Source organism: Oryctolagus cuniculus, chromosome 5 (genome assembly GCF_964237555.1).
Source record: "Oryctolagus cuniculus chromosome 5, mOryCun1.1, whole genome shotgun sequence".
NCBI classification, from domain to species: Eukaryota; Metazoa; Chordata; class Mammalia; order Lagomorpha; family Leporidae; genus Oryctolagus; species Oryctolagus cuniculus.
In genome coordinates, this window is record NC_091436.1 from 70,925,726 (window position 1) to 70,942,690 (window position 16,965).

Consider the following 16,965-nt stretch of genomic DNA (forward strand, 5'->3'; position numbering starts at 1 on the left):
ACTGGGTTCTAGTCCCAGTTGGGGCACCGGATTCTGTCCCAGTTGCCCCTATTCCAGGCCAGCTCTCTGCTGTGGCCCAGGAGTGCAGTGGAGGATGGCCCAAGTTCCTGGGCCCTGCACCCAATGGAAGACCAGGATAAGCACCTGGCTCCTGCCTTCAGGTCAGCGCGCCGGCCGCGGCGGCCATTGGAGAGTGAACCAACGGCAAAGGAAGACCTTTCTCTCTGTCTCTCTCTCACTGTCCACTCTGCCTGTCCAAAAAAAAAAAAAAAAAAAAAAAAAACACACAACCTCATAGATGACCTGCAGGACACACACATGTGTGAGAGCGTGAGTGTGTGTGTGAGTGTAAGAGGAGACTTGAAGAATTTCATGGAAAATAGAATTAAAACATGTTTATGGGGTACAAATTTAGCCTACTGGTTAAGATGCTGGTTAATATACTCTCGTCCCATGTCAAAATACCAGGATTCTATACTTGTCTCCCATTCCTGACCCCAGCTTCCTACTAATTCAAAACCCTGGAAGGCAGAAGTTATGGCTCAAGTAATGGAGTTCTTGTCACCCACATGGGAGACCTGGATTGAGTTTCTGACGACCTGCATTAGCCACAGATGTGGGCTTCGGGGCGGGGGGGGGGGGGGGGGGGCGAGTAGGAAATGTATGCATAATTTTTTCATAGTATCTTGCATGAACTTTTTGCAGACACTTCATATGCATAGATTTCAGATATTTTTGCACAGAAATAATAAACTTTTAATTCTGTTTTCATGAATGCTGTGTGTGAAACAAAATTTAGTAAATAATATGAGAAAGGAACAAACATTCACACATTTCAGTGACAATGCAAAAGAGAAGCAGATTAGTTTAAACCACTGCTCCAAGGTTACACTAGGTACCAATAAGGGTAAAGGGAATTCCAAGAAGAGAGAATGAGAATATGGGCAAAGAAAATCATTAGATGTACAGAGAGAATAAGCATAGTCCCTTTACACTGGAATATAAGGGGTGTGGAGAGCTAGTCACGTAGGTTTTTGTCAGAATATGGAGAACCTTAAATTCTATGCTTAGGCTTTTAGACTATATGCAAGTGAGAAGCTACTGAGAATTGCTGAAGAGACAAATTGCGCAACCATTATTGAGATGCTGAAAAGTGGGACTCATTTTTCTGCATCAGGGAAATTCCCAGATGCTCCAGTGTTCATTTCTGTAGAGTCTAACGCATGGCTCATTTTGAATAATGAACTTTAAGTAAGTGAGATTCTTTTTAAAGAATCATATTTTACCCTTATTTCTTTCGTTATTACTTTAAGTGGAGTTTGATCACAGCAACTTTTGTTCTTGTACTTTAAGAAGTATAGAATTGGGGCTGGTGCGTGGCACAGCAGGTTAAACTGCTGCCAGCAATGCTGGAAGCTCATATGGGGTGCTGATTCAAGTCCCAGCTGCTCCACTTCTGATCCAGCTTCATGCTAATGGCCTGGGAAAAGCAGCGGAAGATGTCCCAAATGTTTGAGTCCCTATAGCCAGGAGGGAAACCAGAATGAAGCTCCTGGCTCCTGGCTCCTGGCTTCAGCCTGGGTGTTGAGGCCATTTGGGAAGTGAACCAGCTGATAAAAGACTTCTCCGTCTCTGCTTTTACCTCTCCCTCTCTGTAACTCTGCCTTTCAAATAAATAAATAAATAAATCTCTTTTAAAAAAGTACAGAATAAATTTCTTACAATAAACTTACTTATCTTATTAAAGAGTCATGACATTTTGGGAAAGTGTGTTATCTCCATTTGAAATTCCTGATGAGGGAGAGCACTCTAAACAAATATAGACCAGGTAACTAATGTTAGGAATTCCTAAGGGCACAGAGATATGTAGTTACAAAATTTAAAGATCATCATCACAGGTCATAGTGTGGTTTTTAAAAATTTTTGTTTTAAGATTTAGGTAAAGATAGTCAAGTGAATTTTATTTGTAACTACTTTATTTCTGAATACTTTTAAATTTGCAAAACAAAAATTGTGAGGTAGCAATGCATAGAACTCCCATATACCCCTCACTCTACTACCCCTATAGCCAAATAAATTTTTTAAGACTTATCAGTTTATTTGAAAGGCAGAGTGACAGAGAAAGAGAGAGAGCTCCCAAGAACATGTTGTTTTGACTCCCCAAATTGCCACCAATGGCCAGGGCTAGGCCAGGCTGAAGTCAGGAGCATGGAAATCTACTGGAGTATCCCATGTGGGTAGTAGGAGCCCAAGCATTTGGACCATCCTTCACTACTTTCCCAGGTAAATTAGCAGGGAGCTGGATTAGAAGTGGAGCAGCCAGGACTTGAACTGGCACTCCTATAAGAAAAGCCAGTGATGCAGGCAACAGCATAACCCACTGAGCCACAATATGAACCCATCAAATGAATTTTTCAAAGACAATTCTGATGAGATTTATCTTTTTGCTCTATAGGGTAGTCCCTGAAGTGTTGAGTTGTTTGTATATATTCATGCTGTAGTTGCCTGTTTCAGAACCAAGAACATCTTTAGAGGGACAGAACATGAATCAGAGCTCATGGTACCTCCTTTCTCCCATGTTAAAGAGAGTAATTAGCAGAGGCAGAATGACATATGGAAATTGGTTATGGGGATTAGGTTAGCCTGGGTCATTATGAGTTGATTGTCAATACATAAGCCTTAAGCTGTTTTTCTTGGTGGTCACCCAGCAAATATTGACTGAGTATTAACTAAGTGTCCCTTATTAGTAGATCAATAGGTATCAAGATAAATAAACTTTGTTGCTGACCTATTTGTAGAGGATTGAGGAAGGTATAATTCTGTCAGTCGGGATTCAGTAAAGAAAACAGAAACCATTCCAAGTGTATTTTAAACAGAAAGGGTTTTTTAACATTTATTTATTTATTTGAAAGGTAGAATTGCAGAGGGAGGGAGAAATAGACAGTTTTCTATTCACTGGCTCACCCCTCAAATAGACTCAATGGCCAGGAGTGGGCCAGACTAAAACCAAAAGCCTGGAACTCCATTCAGGTCTCTCATGCAGGTGGCAGGTGTCCAAACACTTGGCCCATCTTCCACTGTTTTCTCAGGTACATTAGCAAGGAACTGCATTGGAAGTGGAGAATCCAGGACACAGCCAGAACACGTACGGACACTCATATAGGATGCTGACAATACATATGGTGGCTCAACCTGCTGTACACAGTGGTGCATACAAGTATTCAAGGAAAAGTCCCTCACATCAGAAAAGCAGTAACATATTAAAGGAAATGGTGGGCAGAAATGGCTCAATTTTAGAGAATGATGTGGGGTGGCAGAGGCATGAATGAGGACCTTGGGTATCATGTTTCAGACTTAGTATTTTATATTCAAAGCAGAGGAGTTTGAGGAAGGAAGTGGCATGATCAGTATCGTGTTTATAAAAAAGATCATGGTATACCCAGAAGAGGACAAGAGAAAAGAAGTTAGAGAGATGTGAATTTACTGAGGAATATCTGTGAAATACAATTGAAATATAATTGCTAGTACTTGATCATTAACGAGATATGAGATTGAAGAAGAAAATTTTCTGTCATCTAAAAGATGTCTGACTTGAATTATTTAGTGGGTACTTGGGTCATAAGTCGAAAAAAAAGGACAATAGAGAAAGATTACTTCGGAGGAAATCATCTAGATCATGAATTGCACTTGGACATGCTCAGTTTGAGATGCCTGTTAGTTGAGTAAGCATTGAGGTAGATGTATGTGTCTGACTAGCAGAAGAGCATTCATGTTTGAAGAGGGAAAATCATGGGAATAGATAAGGGAAAAGGACTCAGAACCAAGTCTTCAGGAACTCTAATGATTAGATATAAAAGGATGAGCCTGAAAAAGAGCTTCCAGAAACCTTAGAGTAAACCCAAAGATGTATTGTGTCATAGAGGTTGTGGAAAAGAATCTTTCAAGAATAAGGAGATTACCAACATGTGTGGAGTGTTGCTGTGAGTTGTTAAGTAATATAAGCCCTGAAAAATATTCACTGTGTTCAGTAACATGGAGTACAGTGACCTTATTTAGCAAATTTTTTATTCACATGGTGAGGAATGAAAGCTAGATTAATTTGGCTAATGAAAGTGGAAATAAAATATTACAAATGTAGACAAAAGTTTTGGAAGTTAATTTATATACAGAAGGAAAATGGGTGGTATCTAGAAAATGTGAAATTGTACCTAGAATAGTAGATATTTTCTTTTCACAGTGGACATGATATGTTAATACTCTAATATGTAAGCTATCCAAGAGAGTGAAAAAAGATTGAAACTGATTCATTATACAACAGGAAAGAGAAGAGACCTTGGAAGATATGAAAGTGTAGAGAAGTCAAGAGCAGTGGAATCAAAAGAAGAAAGGGAGTTTTCCTTAGAGGGAAGGATACATGTATGGTAACAGAAAGAAAGGCTGAAAAGATAGATTCTAAAGCAAACAGCATTGTAGGTACATGGCCAGATGACTTTCCTCTGATATCTTGCATTATCTTTATACAGTGGATGGTAAGGTCATTCTCTGAGAAACATCATTAGACATCTGAATAAACTGAATATAAAAATATTGCAGGATTGATGTTGAGTGTTAAAAATCCATGTGAAAGAGCAAAATCATAGCCAAAGGAGTTTTGTAATGGGCTTTGCAAAAACAATAGTTAGGAAAGCTTAAAATATAGGAGATTTTGATAGGAAATTGTGATGTTTGTCCTAGTGACTTCAGAAATAATACATTTGTTGGTTGATAACAAGCTCTAGAATCTAAGTCATTGGTACACGGATGTAACAGAAAAGATGCTTCTGAAATGAAATCACCAGTGCACTTCAGTGGTTGTCAACGGATGAGAGTCATAGATGTCCAAATAGAAAATACTCTCACATTTATAGGAATTGTGGTAGAGACAAAGAGTAGGAACTATAAATATCAAGTCTTTATTGGATAAGACTGGATGACAGGTGACTTAGACAGAAGACAGATGGACCTAGCCAATTTGTTTTGTTTTACCTTAGAATACATAACAGTCTAGAAATGATGATGGGGAAGGGAGACGTCATTTACCATATGAGAGGGAGGTATGGGGAACAGTTCTTAGAGGTGAGTAAAGTTTCACTCAAGGCAAGGTGGGAGAAGAGATTGATGTAGCTGCTGATCACTGAGTGGCAGTTCTCCAAAGAAGAGTGAAGAGTTTCATACACTAGGGTCAAGGGATTGTAAGAAGAGTAAATATATGAGTGAAGAGAAAAGAAATACCAATTATTATGAAATAATAGTCTAAAGAGATCATAATTTCTCAGTATCCATTCTCATACCATTATCAGAATCAGAATCTCTGAAACTAGACCCAGAGTTTTCAAGATGATCCTCACAAATCCTAACCACAGCCTGACTTAGAACCACTGAGTAGTTGATCTACTGAAGAGAAAATAATGAATCTTATCCTAAAACAGGAGTGACGCATATGATGGGTTTCCTTCTGACAGCTTCATGAAGAGCATTGAAGCTCTTGACTCTGTTAGCATAGATGCCGGAGGAACCAATTCAGTAAAGAATTTTAAAAGAAAGTGAGAAAGGAGCAGAGAGGGAATGACCTATCATATTATCTGGATCTCTAAACTCCTTTGTTGGTAGAGAAGCCAGGTATTGCTGTGTGCTCCTACCAGTGTTGCCAGCTTCTTTACTGATGACCCAAGTCCCCTGTCTTCTGATTAACTTTGAAAACATTGAATGATAAAATAACACAAAAGATGAAGATTTTTAAAAGTTTTTCCTATCATTGATAAGGTAGAATCACTAGTGATTGTGGGAAAGAATGGTATCATTTCATGAAAATTATTTGCCTCTTCCTCATTAAATTTTAGTTTTTATATATTAGTTATTAGTGCATTTGATGTTATCTACATTAAAGCATACTTTATTCAGATAAACTACTTCTGAAGGCCTACAAGATCATGATAAATTGTGCAGATTCAGCATGCTGTTTCATCGGGGGATTATTTCAAAACTGAAGTTCTTGGGTTACTTCTATATATTTTTAGGAATATGATATAAAAATAACAATTTCCTTTAATATATTCCACCTCTTGCTGCAGTCTGTTTTAAGAGCCATGTTATAAAATCATATGTTTGTGTTAGTTTGAAAGTCAACTTTGAAATGTAGTTATACTTTACCCTTATTTTTGAAAGTATTCACACTGATTTCTATCTTACAGATAGGAAAAATATAGGTAAAGTCGTGAATGGAAGTTCCGCAAGCTTTTACTAGGGGAGAAGACTACAGTGCCCTCTGTGTGCTAATGGATTATTTTTGTAGTTGCCCATTCCATTCTAGTTTTTCTGACTAGAAAGCGCTATGTGGGAAGTCTCTTGCAGAGAGATAAATTCAGAAGAAACTAAGCTTAGAGAATTGTTTGTGCTGAATTTCCATGTGTAGAAACACTTTAACCAGTGAGGTTAATATAGGATCTCAAATAATGGCATCCTAAGAGAATCCAATGCTGTGTTCACCAGATGAATTGGATCTCGGCAGCTATGCAAAGAACAGCAAAGCTTGAACTTCAGGTAGTGCTGGCTCTGGAGAACCAGGTGGAAAAAGCAGTGATTGTACTGTAACTTCACAAAGCAGCAGGTGTCTTACAGTTAACAAGTTTAGCTCTGTAACTCATCTTAACCATCTCTTCTCTGTTCATTTCTCCAGATGAAACTTCTCTTTAAAATTTCTTATATTTCTTTTGAGGAAGGATTTTGTACAGCAACCATTTATGTGTGTGTGTGTCTGTGTGTGTGTGTGTGTGTGTGTGTGTGTATGGGTGAGTGGTGGGAGGTGTATGAGTGTACATACATGTATTTTAATAGGAACATTGGAAAAAGACATAGATTTTGTGGTTTGTAATATTTTTTGCTTAATAGTATATTGTGGAGATCATCCTGAATCAACATAGAAGGCTCTGTTTCATTCCTTTAACATGCACAAATAGAGATACTTTAATAATTCATTTACTCAGTACTATGTTGATAGATGGCCAGTTCCAGTTATTTTGATTGTTAATAGTGACAGAGTAAGCATTCATGCTCAGGATGATAGCATTTGCAGTGGTATACACTGTGAAAATTCCTGACAGTGGAATTTATCCATCATACAGTACATGCATTTAAAATTTTGGTCAGTGGTCTCAAGTTGCCCACTACAAAGATTGTGCAAGTTTACTTTTCCTCAAATAGTTGCTTCTCTTCACATAACTTTGTCAGTAGTAGTAGTGTCAAGATTTTTAAGTTTATGACAAATTAATAGACAAAAGTATTTCATTGTTATTTTGACTAGTGCTTATTTAGTGAAAATGAGCATTTTCTGTTACAGACATTTGTGTTTCTTTTTCCATAAGTGGCTTGTTCATATCCTTGCTCCATTGTGTATTAAATTGCATGTGATACCATGGATGTCACCAACTTTTTTTTCTAGTTAACCTTTCATTTTTATTTTTCTTTATGAATACTTTTGACATTATAAATCCTGTCAACTTATTGATGATCCCTGGATTTTATGTCTTGGCCCATAAATAGGTCATTCCTACTTCACCCAAGGTTACTTCAAGCCCTTTTACCTTATTTAATTTTTGTTATTAAATTGTTGATCTATTTGAAACTTACTCCAGATAGTAGGGCCTATCATCTTTTTCTAAATACTCCATGTTTCTTCTGTTGATTTTATTTACTTGTTTTTATAATACTTTTAATACCTACTTGGGATATGCTTCCTGATTATTCTTCAACTGTAGAATTTTTCCTGGATAAATTTTCAAGTTTCCTTTTCAGGATGTATTTTAGTATCAATTCCAAGAAACTGTGTTCACATTTTAGTTGAGTTAGTGCATTTATTTTGTAGATTAAGTTATTGAGAATTGATGTTTCTACCAAACCAAGCTTTTCCATCTCAAAAGCAAAGCATTTCATTTCATTTATTCAATGTCATTCAGCAGTGTTTTTTTGTTTTTAAATATTTATTTATTTATTTGAAAGAGTTACACACAGAGAGAAGAAGAGGCAGAGAGAGAGGGAGATCTTCCATCCACTGGTTCACTTCCCAATTGGCCACAATGGCCAGAGCTGCGCCGATCCAAAGCCAGGAGCCAGGAGCTTCTTCCAGGTCTCCCATGTGTATGCAGGGTCCCAAGGACTTGAGCCATCTTCTACGGCTATCCCAGGCCATAGCAGAGAGCTGGATTGGAAGTGCAGCAGCCAGGACTCGAACTGGCACCCATATGAGATGTCGGCGCTGCAGACAGTGGCTTAACCCACTGTGCCGCAGCACTGGCCCCCAGCAGTGTTTAAAAACTTTCTTCATGTAGATGCCACTTGCTTTCAGTTTCTAATGACTGTTACAGAAATGATATTTTATTTACTCATATATATTTTAACAAACAATTTTGTGTATATATCTTTAATTATTGATTTTTTGAGACTACCATTTTTCAGAATTATCTTACTATTTCAATAGTTTTTAGTCCTTGGTTTCCAAATGAATGTTCATTTCATCTACAGTTAGTAATTTCAGTAGTCTCTTTCCAGGATTTATCTTTTATTATTTTCAAGGTCTGATTCCATTTTCTAGAACTTTGACAGGCTGATGTGAACAGTCGATTTGTTCCTAATTTGAACTGATATACTTCTAACATTTTACTAGTAAGCATAGTTTAAGATAGATACTCATCTCTACCCATGAGGATTGAATATAGCCTTTTGTCAAATTTCATTGCCTAGTCCTGACCATATATATGTTCTTTCTCCTTTGACTTATCATAAAACATTAAAATAAGTATATTTATAAGTATAATAATCTTACATGTGCGGATGGATTATACTTAGTTTTGTGTTCTTTTAATGCATTGATGAATTTTCTAAAGTCCTTCACTGTTTGGATTAATATTCACAAGAGACAATTTTCTATTGGATTATTTTTTTCTGCTTTGCCAGGTTTTAATATCAATGTCAGTACACTGTAAAATTAATTTTCACTGTTCTATTTTGTCTTCCTAAGTCTCTCAAAAGTTTAGAATTTATTTATCTTTAAATATTTTAAAGCCAAGCTGCTAGATCACTTCTGGAATAAACTTCGTAACAATATCTTGCTAGAATATCATCAATTCCAAATAGCTTTTTAAGTGGAATGTTTTGAATTTTACAAAGAACCCTTTCCTGATCCTTTTCAATTATGGTATATTCCTCTTATATTCTTTTAATTTGTATTAATTTTTATTGCCAAATGACTAATTTTGCATCTTGTGCTATACTGTTTATTGTGCTATGTCCACCACAGCTATTTTAACAGATAATAGATATTCTTTCTTTATTTTATTTTATTTATTTGAAAGACTGAGTCATGGAGAGATACAGAGGGGGAAAGTGAGAGATCTTCCATCCCCTGGTTCATTCCCCAAATGGCCTCAACAGCCGGGGCGAGGACAGGCTGAAGCCAGGAGCCAGGAACTTCATCCAGGTCTCCCACTTGAATTCAGGGCTCCAATCCCTTGAACCATCTTCCACACCTTTCCCAGGCCATTAGCAGGGAGCTGGATCAGCAGTAGAGTAGCCAAGACTCAGCTGGCATCTATATGGGACACCAGCATCTCAGGTAGTGGCTTTACGCATATGCTACAACACCAGCCCCCAGATAATATATTCTAAGCTTGTGGACCTGTGATCTCTGTCACAGCTGTTCATCCAGCTATCCTGTCATAACTCAATTAAGCTACAGATAATATGTCACAAATCTATATGGCCTTGTATAACAGATAGTATAAAACAGTTTGTTGTAGCATCTTTTACCATCTCATAATCTAGCCAACGATAACATTGTCTATTGTTGTTTAATTTCTTCCTTTAAAATAAAAGTGTTCATATTTAACAGTTTCACAGTTTTCAAATCAGCAGGTTTTATTATGATGCTGGTAGGTCATTCCAGTTCTTTCCTTCAGACTTTTGTAACTTCTTGAGTTAGATGCTTCAATCACTCTTACAGTCTTATTTAGATGAGTGTTTCACTCGTGTTGTTTATGAAAGCACAGATTTATTTTATTCGGTTGTTTTTCATCTCATGCAGTCCACCATTCCATCTCACCCTGAATGTTCTAATAGTGGGATCTAACAGGTCTCCCCTTTCTCCATCCTGCTTAGAAACCTTCAGTGGCTCCCCATTTATTCAGAATAACAGCCAAATTCTTTATAATTGATCATTTCAAAGTCCTGACAAAAACTGCATCTGTTCTCCACCTTCTTATTGCCTAGCCTAAGGCACAAGCAATAACTCTCTTCATTCTCTTTTCTCTGTAATATATTCAGTGCACCCAGGCAGGGATTAGCCTGAAACAACTGCAGCTCCTTTTCCTTCATATTCTGCTCATCCTCCTGTGTAGGCACCTACCCAGTGTTGGTTTCTTGACAGCCCACTTTCACCTTGGCTTTGTGTGATCTCTGTCTCCCCATCTCCATCTTTTCACCCAGTCATGGTTTTGGCACAATTGTGAAGTTCCCTCTCTCTGAACAACAAATATGATACTTCTTAAAATTTTTTATTACTCCCTTACCATCTATGCTTGAGACAAAATAAATCTTGACCTTTATGGCTTAGTTTTCTTGTATGTACTCCATAACCTCTGAGCGTAATGCCTTACAGACAACGTTTTCTCTTTCAGTCATCCTGGCATCTGTGTGTGTTTATTTGCTGCCTACCTTCTCCATTTAACGGTGTTAACACCCACATTTCACATTTTCAGTAAAAACTTACTTGATAAAACTAGCAAACCATTGATTCATTCATTCAGCAAACGTGTAGTAAGTGCAAGCTATACAGGAGGCACCCTGTTGGGTGCAAGTTAGTACATGCAAACTGTAAGATCATTGTCATAAGAGATCATGTCATTAGTTACAGAGTGTAATGTTTATCCACATGCCTCTAATATAAACACCTCACTTTTTTTTATAAATCACTTGCATGAGTCTGTCTTCCATATACAAATGATCTATTATTTTTTAACTTTTATTTAATGAATATAAATTTCCAAAGTACAGCTTATGGATTACAATGGCTCCCCCCCCCCATAACTTCCCTCCCACCCGCAACCCTCCCCTTTCCCTCTCCCTCCCCCCTTCCATTCACATCAAGATTCATTTTCAATTCTCTCTATACACAGAAGATCAGTTTAGCATATATTAAGTAAAGATTTCAACAGTTTGCACCCACATAGAAACACAAAGTGAAAAATACTGTTTGAGTACTAGTTATAGCATTAAATCACCATGTACAGCACATTAAGGACAGAGATCCTACATGAGGAGTAAGTGCACAGTGACTCCTGTTGTTGACTTAACAAATTGACACTCTTGTTTATGGCATCAGTAATCACCCTAGGCTCTTGTCATGAGTTGCCAAGGCTATGGAAGCCGTTTGAGTTCACCAACTCTGACAAATGATCTATATTTTTGGATAATTTGTGAATTATTCAAAGCTCAGATTTTGCCTTAACTTTCTTTGTATTCTTAAACAAATGAAAAAAAAATACATGTTTCCCATTTAAGTGACCTCTTAGTTTGTCACAGAGACTAGAGGATTGCACCCTGTTGATGGCCACTGTAGCTGATTGTGGAACCCACCAGGACAGAGTGGGAGATACTCTCCACACTCTAGACCCACCTGCTACCTTTGAAAATTCTTCCCCACAGTTACATCCTCTCTGTGTGTACCCTCTCACTGTTTCATTGGTGCCACAGCAAGCCCAGTCACGTCCTACCAGAATCCACACAATCAAACACATCAAGATATCCCAGTTTAGGGGACCCACAGACCGTTTAGACGTGTTTCTTCACCTGAAACGCACAGCAGTCCAGCTATCTGATTTGTTAGAACGTCTTCTCCAAGCAGTATTCTTTAGTTTCTCCTGTTAGATCTAAGTCTCCACTCCTGAATGACACAGAAGAAGTGGAGCATCTGAAATGTTTCTCTTCTCCCTATCCTTGGTCTCTAAAGAGCTCAGTTAGAGCTTAGCAAGTTCTCCACAACAGACTTTACCCCAGAGTTGTCCCATATTTACAAGTGCTGCTTTATGAAGATTGACAATAACAGTATCTCTTATCTAAAAAGAAAGGTAAGGCAGTTTGGATCCAATTATGGTTGGTCATGGGTCTGACTATAAAATGATTTCTGACAGGCTGACCACAGTACGCTACAATAAAGAAAGAATGTTCTCCCCTTGAAAACTTGAAGAATACACTCTTTTGTTGAGTACACATACACAGTTGTGCCTCAGTCTCTGTGGGAGGATTGGTTCCAGGACCCCTCCTCAAATATCCAAACTTGGGACGCCCAGGTTCCATATATAAAATTATGTTGTATTTGCATATAATTTTTGTACACTCTCCCGAATAGTTTAAATCAACTCCAAGTTACTTATAATAACCAATACAGTGTATTTGCTGTGTGAATGGGTGTTAGATTGTTTTGTTTAGGGAAAAATGACAAGGGGGGGAAAGCCATACATGTTCAGTTCTGGTGGATTTTTTTCCAGTATTTTCAGTCTGTTCTTGATTGGATCCATGGATACAGAACTAACATGTGGAGCTTGACTTGCGTTTTCTTTTGTCTTCTAAAAAACTAAAAAAAAAGTGTAAGTTGTTATTTAACGAATGGCCACTAGATGGTGTGGTTTGTTAATGTATTACCTTTGGTTTTAGGATTACAGCAAATTTCATGGAGTACTATTTTCTTTTTTTTTATAAGCTGATTTTAATTTAAAAAAGATTTGTTTGTTTGAAGGTATATTTACAGAGAGAGAGAGGAGAGACAGTGAGAGAGAGATCTTCCATCCACTGGTTCATTCCCCAAATGGCCACAACCGCTAGGAGTGTGCTAGGCCAGAAGCTTCCTGCAGGTCTCCCACATAGGTGCAGAGTCCTAGGAACTTGGACCATCCTCTGCTACTTTCCCAGGTGCATTAGCAGGGAGCTGGGTAGGAAGTGGAGCAGTCAGGACTCAAACCTGCGCCCATATGGAATGCTGGCCCTGCAGGTGGCTTAACCCACTGTGCCACAGCACCAGCCCCAAGTACTATTTTCTTAAATCATTTTCTTAGTTCATTATTATTAACTTATTAGTTTTAAATTTTAAGTGGCCTGAAAGATAATGTAGCACTTTCTGGGCTGGAACTCTAGCCCCTTGAAATGACTCAGCTAAAACAGTGCCCCTTATGTAAAAAATGTGAAAAAAAAATCAAAAAGAGCTCTTATATTGCTGATAATGAGATTATAGAGCAGTAGCAAATAAGCACAATACATGAAGCCCAGGCAGGAGCTTTGATTTTGTAGACACTTTCTAAAATATTAATTTATGATCTTTAATTTTTGCAGAAAATGTTTATCCATTGTATAGTGAGTCTTCCATGAATTTTGTAAGATCTTTTGCAATAGCAGGAAAACCAGATGCCACATTTGAGCTCAGATGAGGCCAAAGACCGGGTACCAGAAGTCAAGTTAATATACTCAGGGCAGTTGTAAAGTTCAGCTAAGATGATGGTCAGTGCCTTCCCATCAGTGATCACAGGAACACTGATGAAGGTAAAGAGTGTTGAGTTTGTTGACTCATTGCAAACAAGGGGCATAATAGGGAACCATGGGAGCTCACTGTGAGAGGGGAGAGCTTTCTAGGTAGTAGATGACACAGGAGGGTGTGGCTTTGTCAGAAGAGAGACTTAGAGAAAAAGCTGGTTGTTGCGGCTCATGAGGTTACAGATTGATTTTTGTAGGGCCTTGCATTGTAAGAACTCTTTTACTCTGAAGGAGTTGAGAAGTCACCAAGATTTATGCTCTTTTTTCCCCATTTATTTAAAGGCAGAGTGACAGAGAGAGGTAGAGACAGATCTTCCACTTGGGCACTCCCCAAATGGCGCAATGTCTGGGGCTGGGCCACAGTGAAGCCAGGAGCTTGGAGCTCCATCTAGGTCCCCCGTGTGGCCATCTTCCACTATATTACCAAGTGAATTAGCAGGGAACTGGATAGAAAGTGAGCAGCAGAGACTCGAACCTGTGCTCAGATGGGATGACAGTGTTGCCAGCAACAACTTAATGCTCTGTGCCACAACAGCAGCCCCAATTTAAGCTCCTTTTAATAGGGTATTTTTAGAAGGATAAGAAACAGGTAACAATGCTTAATTGTAAGGACCACTTGGCTAAAAAAGATACTTCTTTTCATTTAATTCTTTTCATATTTGTGTCTTGTTCACATATTGTTTTTTTTTAAATGACATAATTTTATTGTTTAAAGCATTATATAGTAATAGTTGATATTTTAAAATGTTTATGATAATTTTAAGCTTTCTTTGATAAATTCATTCGACAGAAATACTCAATGCAATCGCTTTTAAATGCTAAATAACACTCTTTTATGTTTTGTTGATTCTACCCTAGGTGCAAAAGTCAAGAAATAAGCAAGTACGAGAATTATTCCCAGATGGTTTTAGTATTCATCATGCAGGAATGCTCCGGCAGGATAGAAATTTGGTTGAAAACTTATTTTCTAATGGGCATATCAAAGTCCTGGTCTGTACAGCTACGTTAGCCTGGGGTGTCAATCTTCCTGCTCATGCTGTCATTATCAAGGTAAGAGCTTATCTTCCTTTGCAGATGGATTTGTGTGTGTCTTAAAACAAACATCTGAATTGATTTATTTAGAAAACATTGTGATTTGGCTGTTTCCTTGACTTTGAACACTGTTTATATAAGGTCAGAATGATTTTCTCCAATAAGAATCTAGTTTATATTGTGAAAATTTAACTCTATCACAGATGATGAAAGGATTAGTTAAAGTACACTTTTGAGATCTTGCCATATTTGCCTAATTTCAGTATTCAGCATATCAGGATTATATTTGTGTATGTCTATGTAAATTTTTATTAACTTTTCCTCATCTAGGGAACACAAATATATGCTGCGAAACGAGGCTCCTTTGTTGACCTTGGAATTTTAGATGTCATGCAGATATTTGGTAGAGCTGGACGGCCACAGTTTGACAAATTTGGGGAAGGAATCATCATAACAACACACGATAAACTCAGCCATTACCTCACTTTGCTCACTCAGCAAAACCCAATTGAGAGTCAGTTTCTGGAAAGCCTTGCAGATAACTTAAATGCAGAGGTAAGACATGATGAGTAAGAGGTGGGCATGGAATCACCAAACAAAATAAAGCTTATGCCATGTGGTTATAAGACAGAATCGACTAGCAGCAATACAGTGGATGAAATCAGTGCAGTGGAGAATGCAGACAATAACTGATACGAATTTATTCCCAAAAGACCATTCTTTTACACTAGGAAGTTTTGTTATAGACCAGAAATCTAACCAAAACTATACAAACTAAGGAAATAGAGATAGCAACAAGAACTAGCTTTGGTATTGTGCTTTTGTAATGTTTTCATTGTTTTTAGTAATATTCATATAAGGTTTAGAAATCTCTTTGTGCCTTTATTAGATCATTTGATTAATTTTGCTATATGATTGCTTAAATTGAGCTAGAGTATGATCTTTTGGGGTGTGTGTGTGTGTGAGTGACTTTTATGTTAAAGAAGGAAATAGACCCTGGAAGCCTAGGCAGTATCTTACTTGGTAAAGAAATTCTTACAATTCAGAGTATATATATGTCAAACATTCTAATGGAATTTCACAATTTCTGTGATTTTTTAATTATTGCTGTAGTATTTAGCAGTTTGCTATATCAGCATATTTCTTTCCTCTAATGTTGACACAAATAACTTTTGAAAATAGGTAGGATATAAATATTAAATAAATTGATGAAATACTTATAATCAAATTGTTATTTTATACAAATTCTATATTAGGTGCTTCTGAATCAATTTATAGGGATTTTTCTTATATTCTGTTCATGTTATTGGTTGGTCTTTTTAGGGAATGAAAAGCCCACTGTCTAATTTCCCTCTCCTAAGATACATATAGTCCCAAAGAGGAGAAGAAGATGATCACAGTGCAGTAATGTTGGAAAGAAAGTAGTTAGTTCCCTAGAAGGGCTCAGCCAAAGCAGAAACAGTGCCTAGTTCCAGCCTAGTTCCAAGACTTGGCTCATGAAGGTGGCAAAACTTGATGTCCATTCAGAGACAGGTAGGTTTGGAAGTTAAGGGGAAAAGCATAAAAGGTGCTGGTTCCTTTTATTAACATGAAATTACAAGAAAATAGGAAAGACTGGAAAACAAATTTCAACTCCAAAGAAAATAGTAGGATAGCTCAGTTCAATCCTCACTGCCTACACAGATTGCTTGGTGTGAATAATTAGGCCTTGGATCCAGGGTCAGCAGTTATCTCTGATGGAATGAAATCTGTCGCTGTGTGGTAGTAATAGTAGCAGTGGACTGGACGCCAGATGGTCTGCTGCGTGCTTCGTGTGTGTTCCCTCTGTCTCTCAGTACTCATCCTAGGGAAATGTTATCCTCAGAGAAATCTGTAACTGACCCAAAGTCACTGAGCTATAGTTTTTGATTATGAAGAGCCTTGATTATGATATATATGAAGAGCCTTCAAAAAGTTCATGGAAAATACGTATTATTAAAAAACTGCATTGAAAAATTTCAAAAAATTTTACAACAAACTAAATTTATTTAATTCCATTATTCTATGAACTTTTGAATAGGTATTCAAACTTGAATCTATTTAACTCCAAGTCTGTTACAGCTTAGGTATCTGTTATTACAGAAAATGCAATAAGTTAAAGATGTTTACATTTCCTTACATTAATATTTAACATTTGGCTTCTTCTAAGACCTTATCTAAACATGTTCCAAAAATTGTTAACCATTTTGCTGGTGTACAGTAAAAAAAAAGTCTTCTTGATTCAGTTTTTCTAAAATACCATGTTAAGAAAGAATATATCTTATTAAACTTGCCTTGAGGGTT

At 37.3% G+C, this 16,965-nt stretch overlaps 1 protein-coding gene across 1 annotated transcript in view; it reads left to right on the forward strand.

Annotated features, from left to right (window-relative positions):
* Positions 1-16,965, forward strand: part of ASCC3 (activating signal cointegrator 1 complex subunit 3) — a 366,541-nt gene that overhangs the window by 180,334 nt on the left and 169,242 nt on the right. The window contains exons 15-16 of the mRNA XM_002714874.5: positions 14,470-14,661; positions 14,974-15,198. Coding sequence (XP_002714920.2) covers positions 14,470-14,661; positions 14,974-15,198 — 417 coding nt within the window. The remainder of the gene's footprint in view (positions 1-14,469; positions 14,662-14,973; positions 15,199-16,965) is intronic.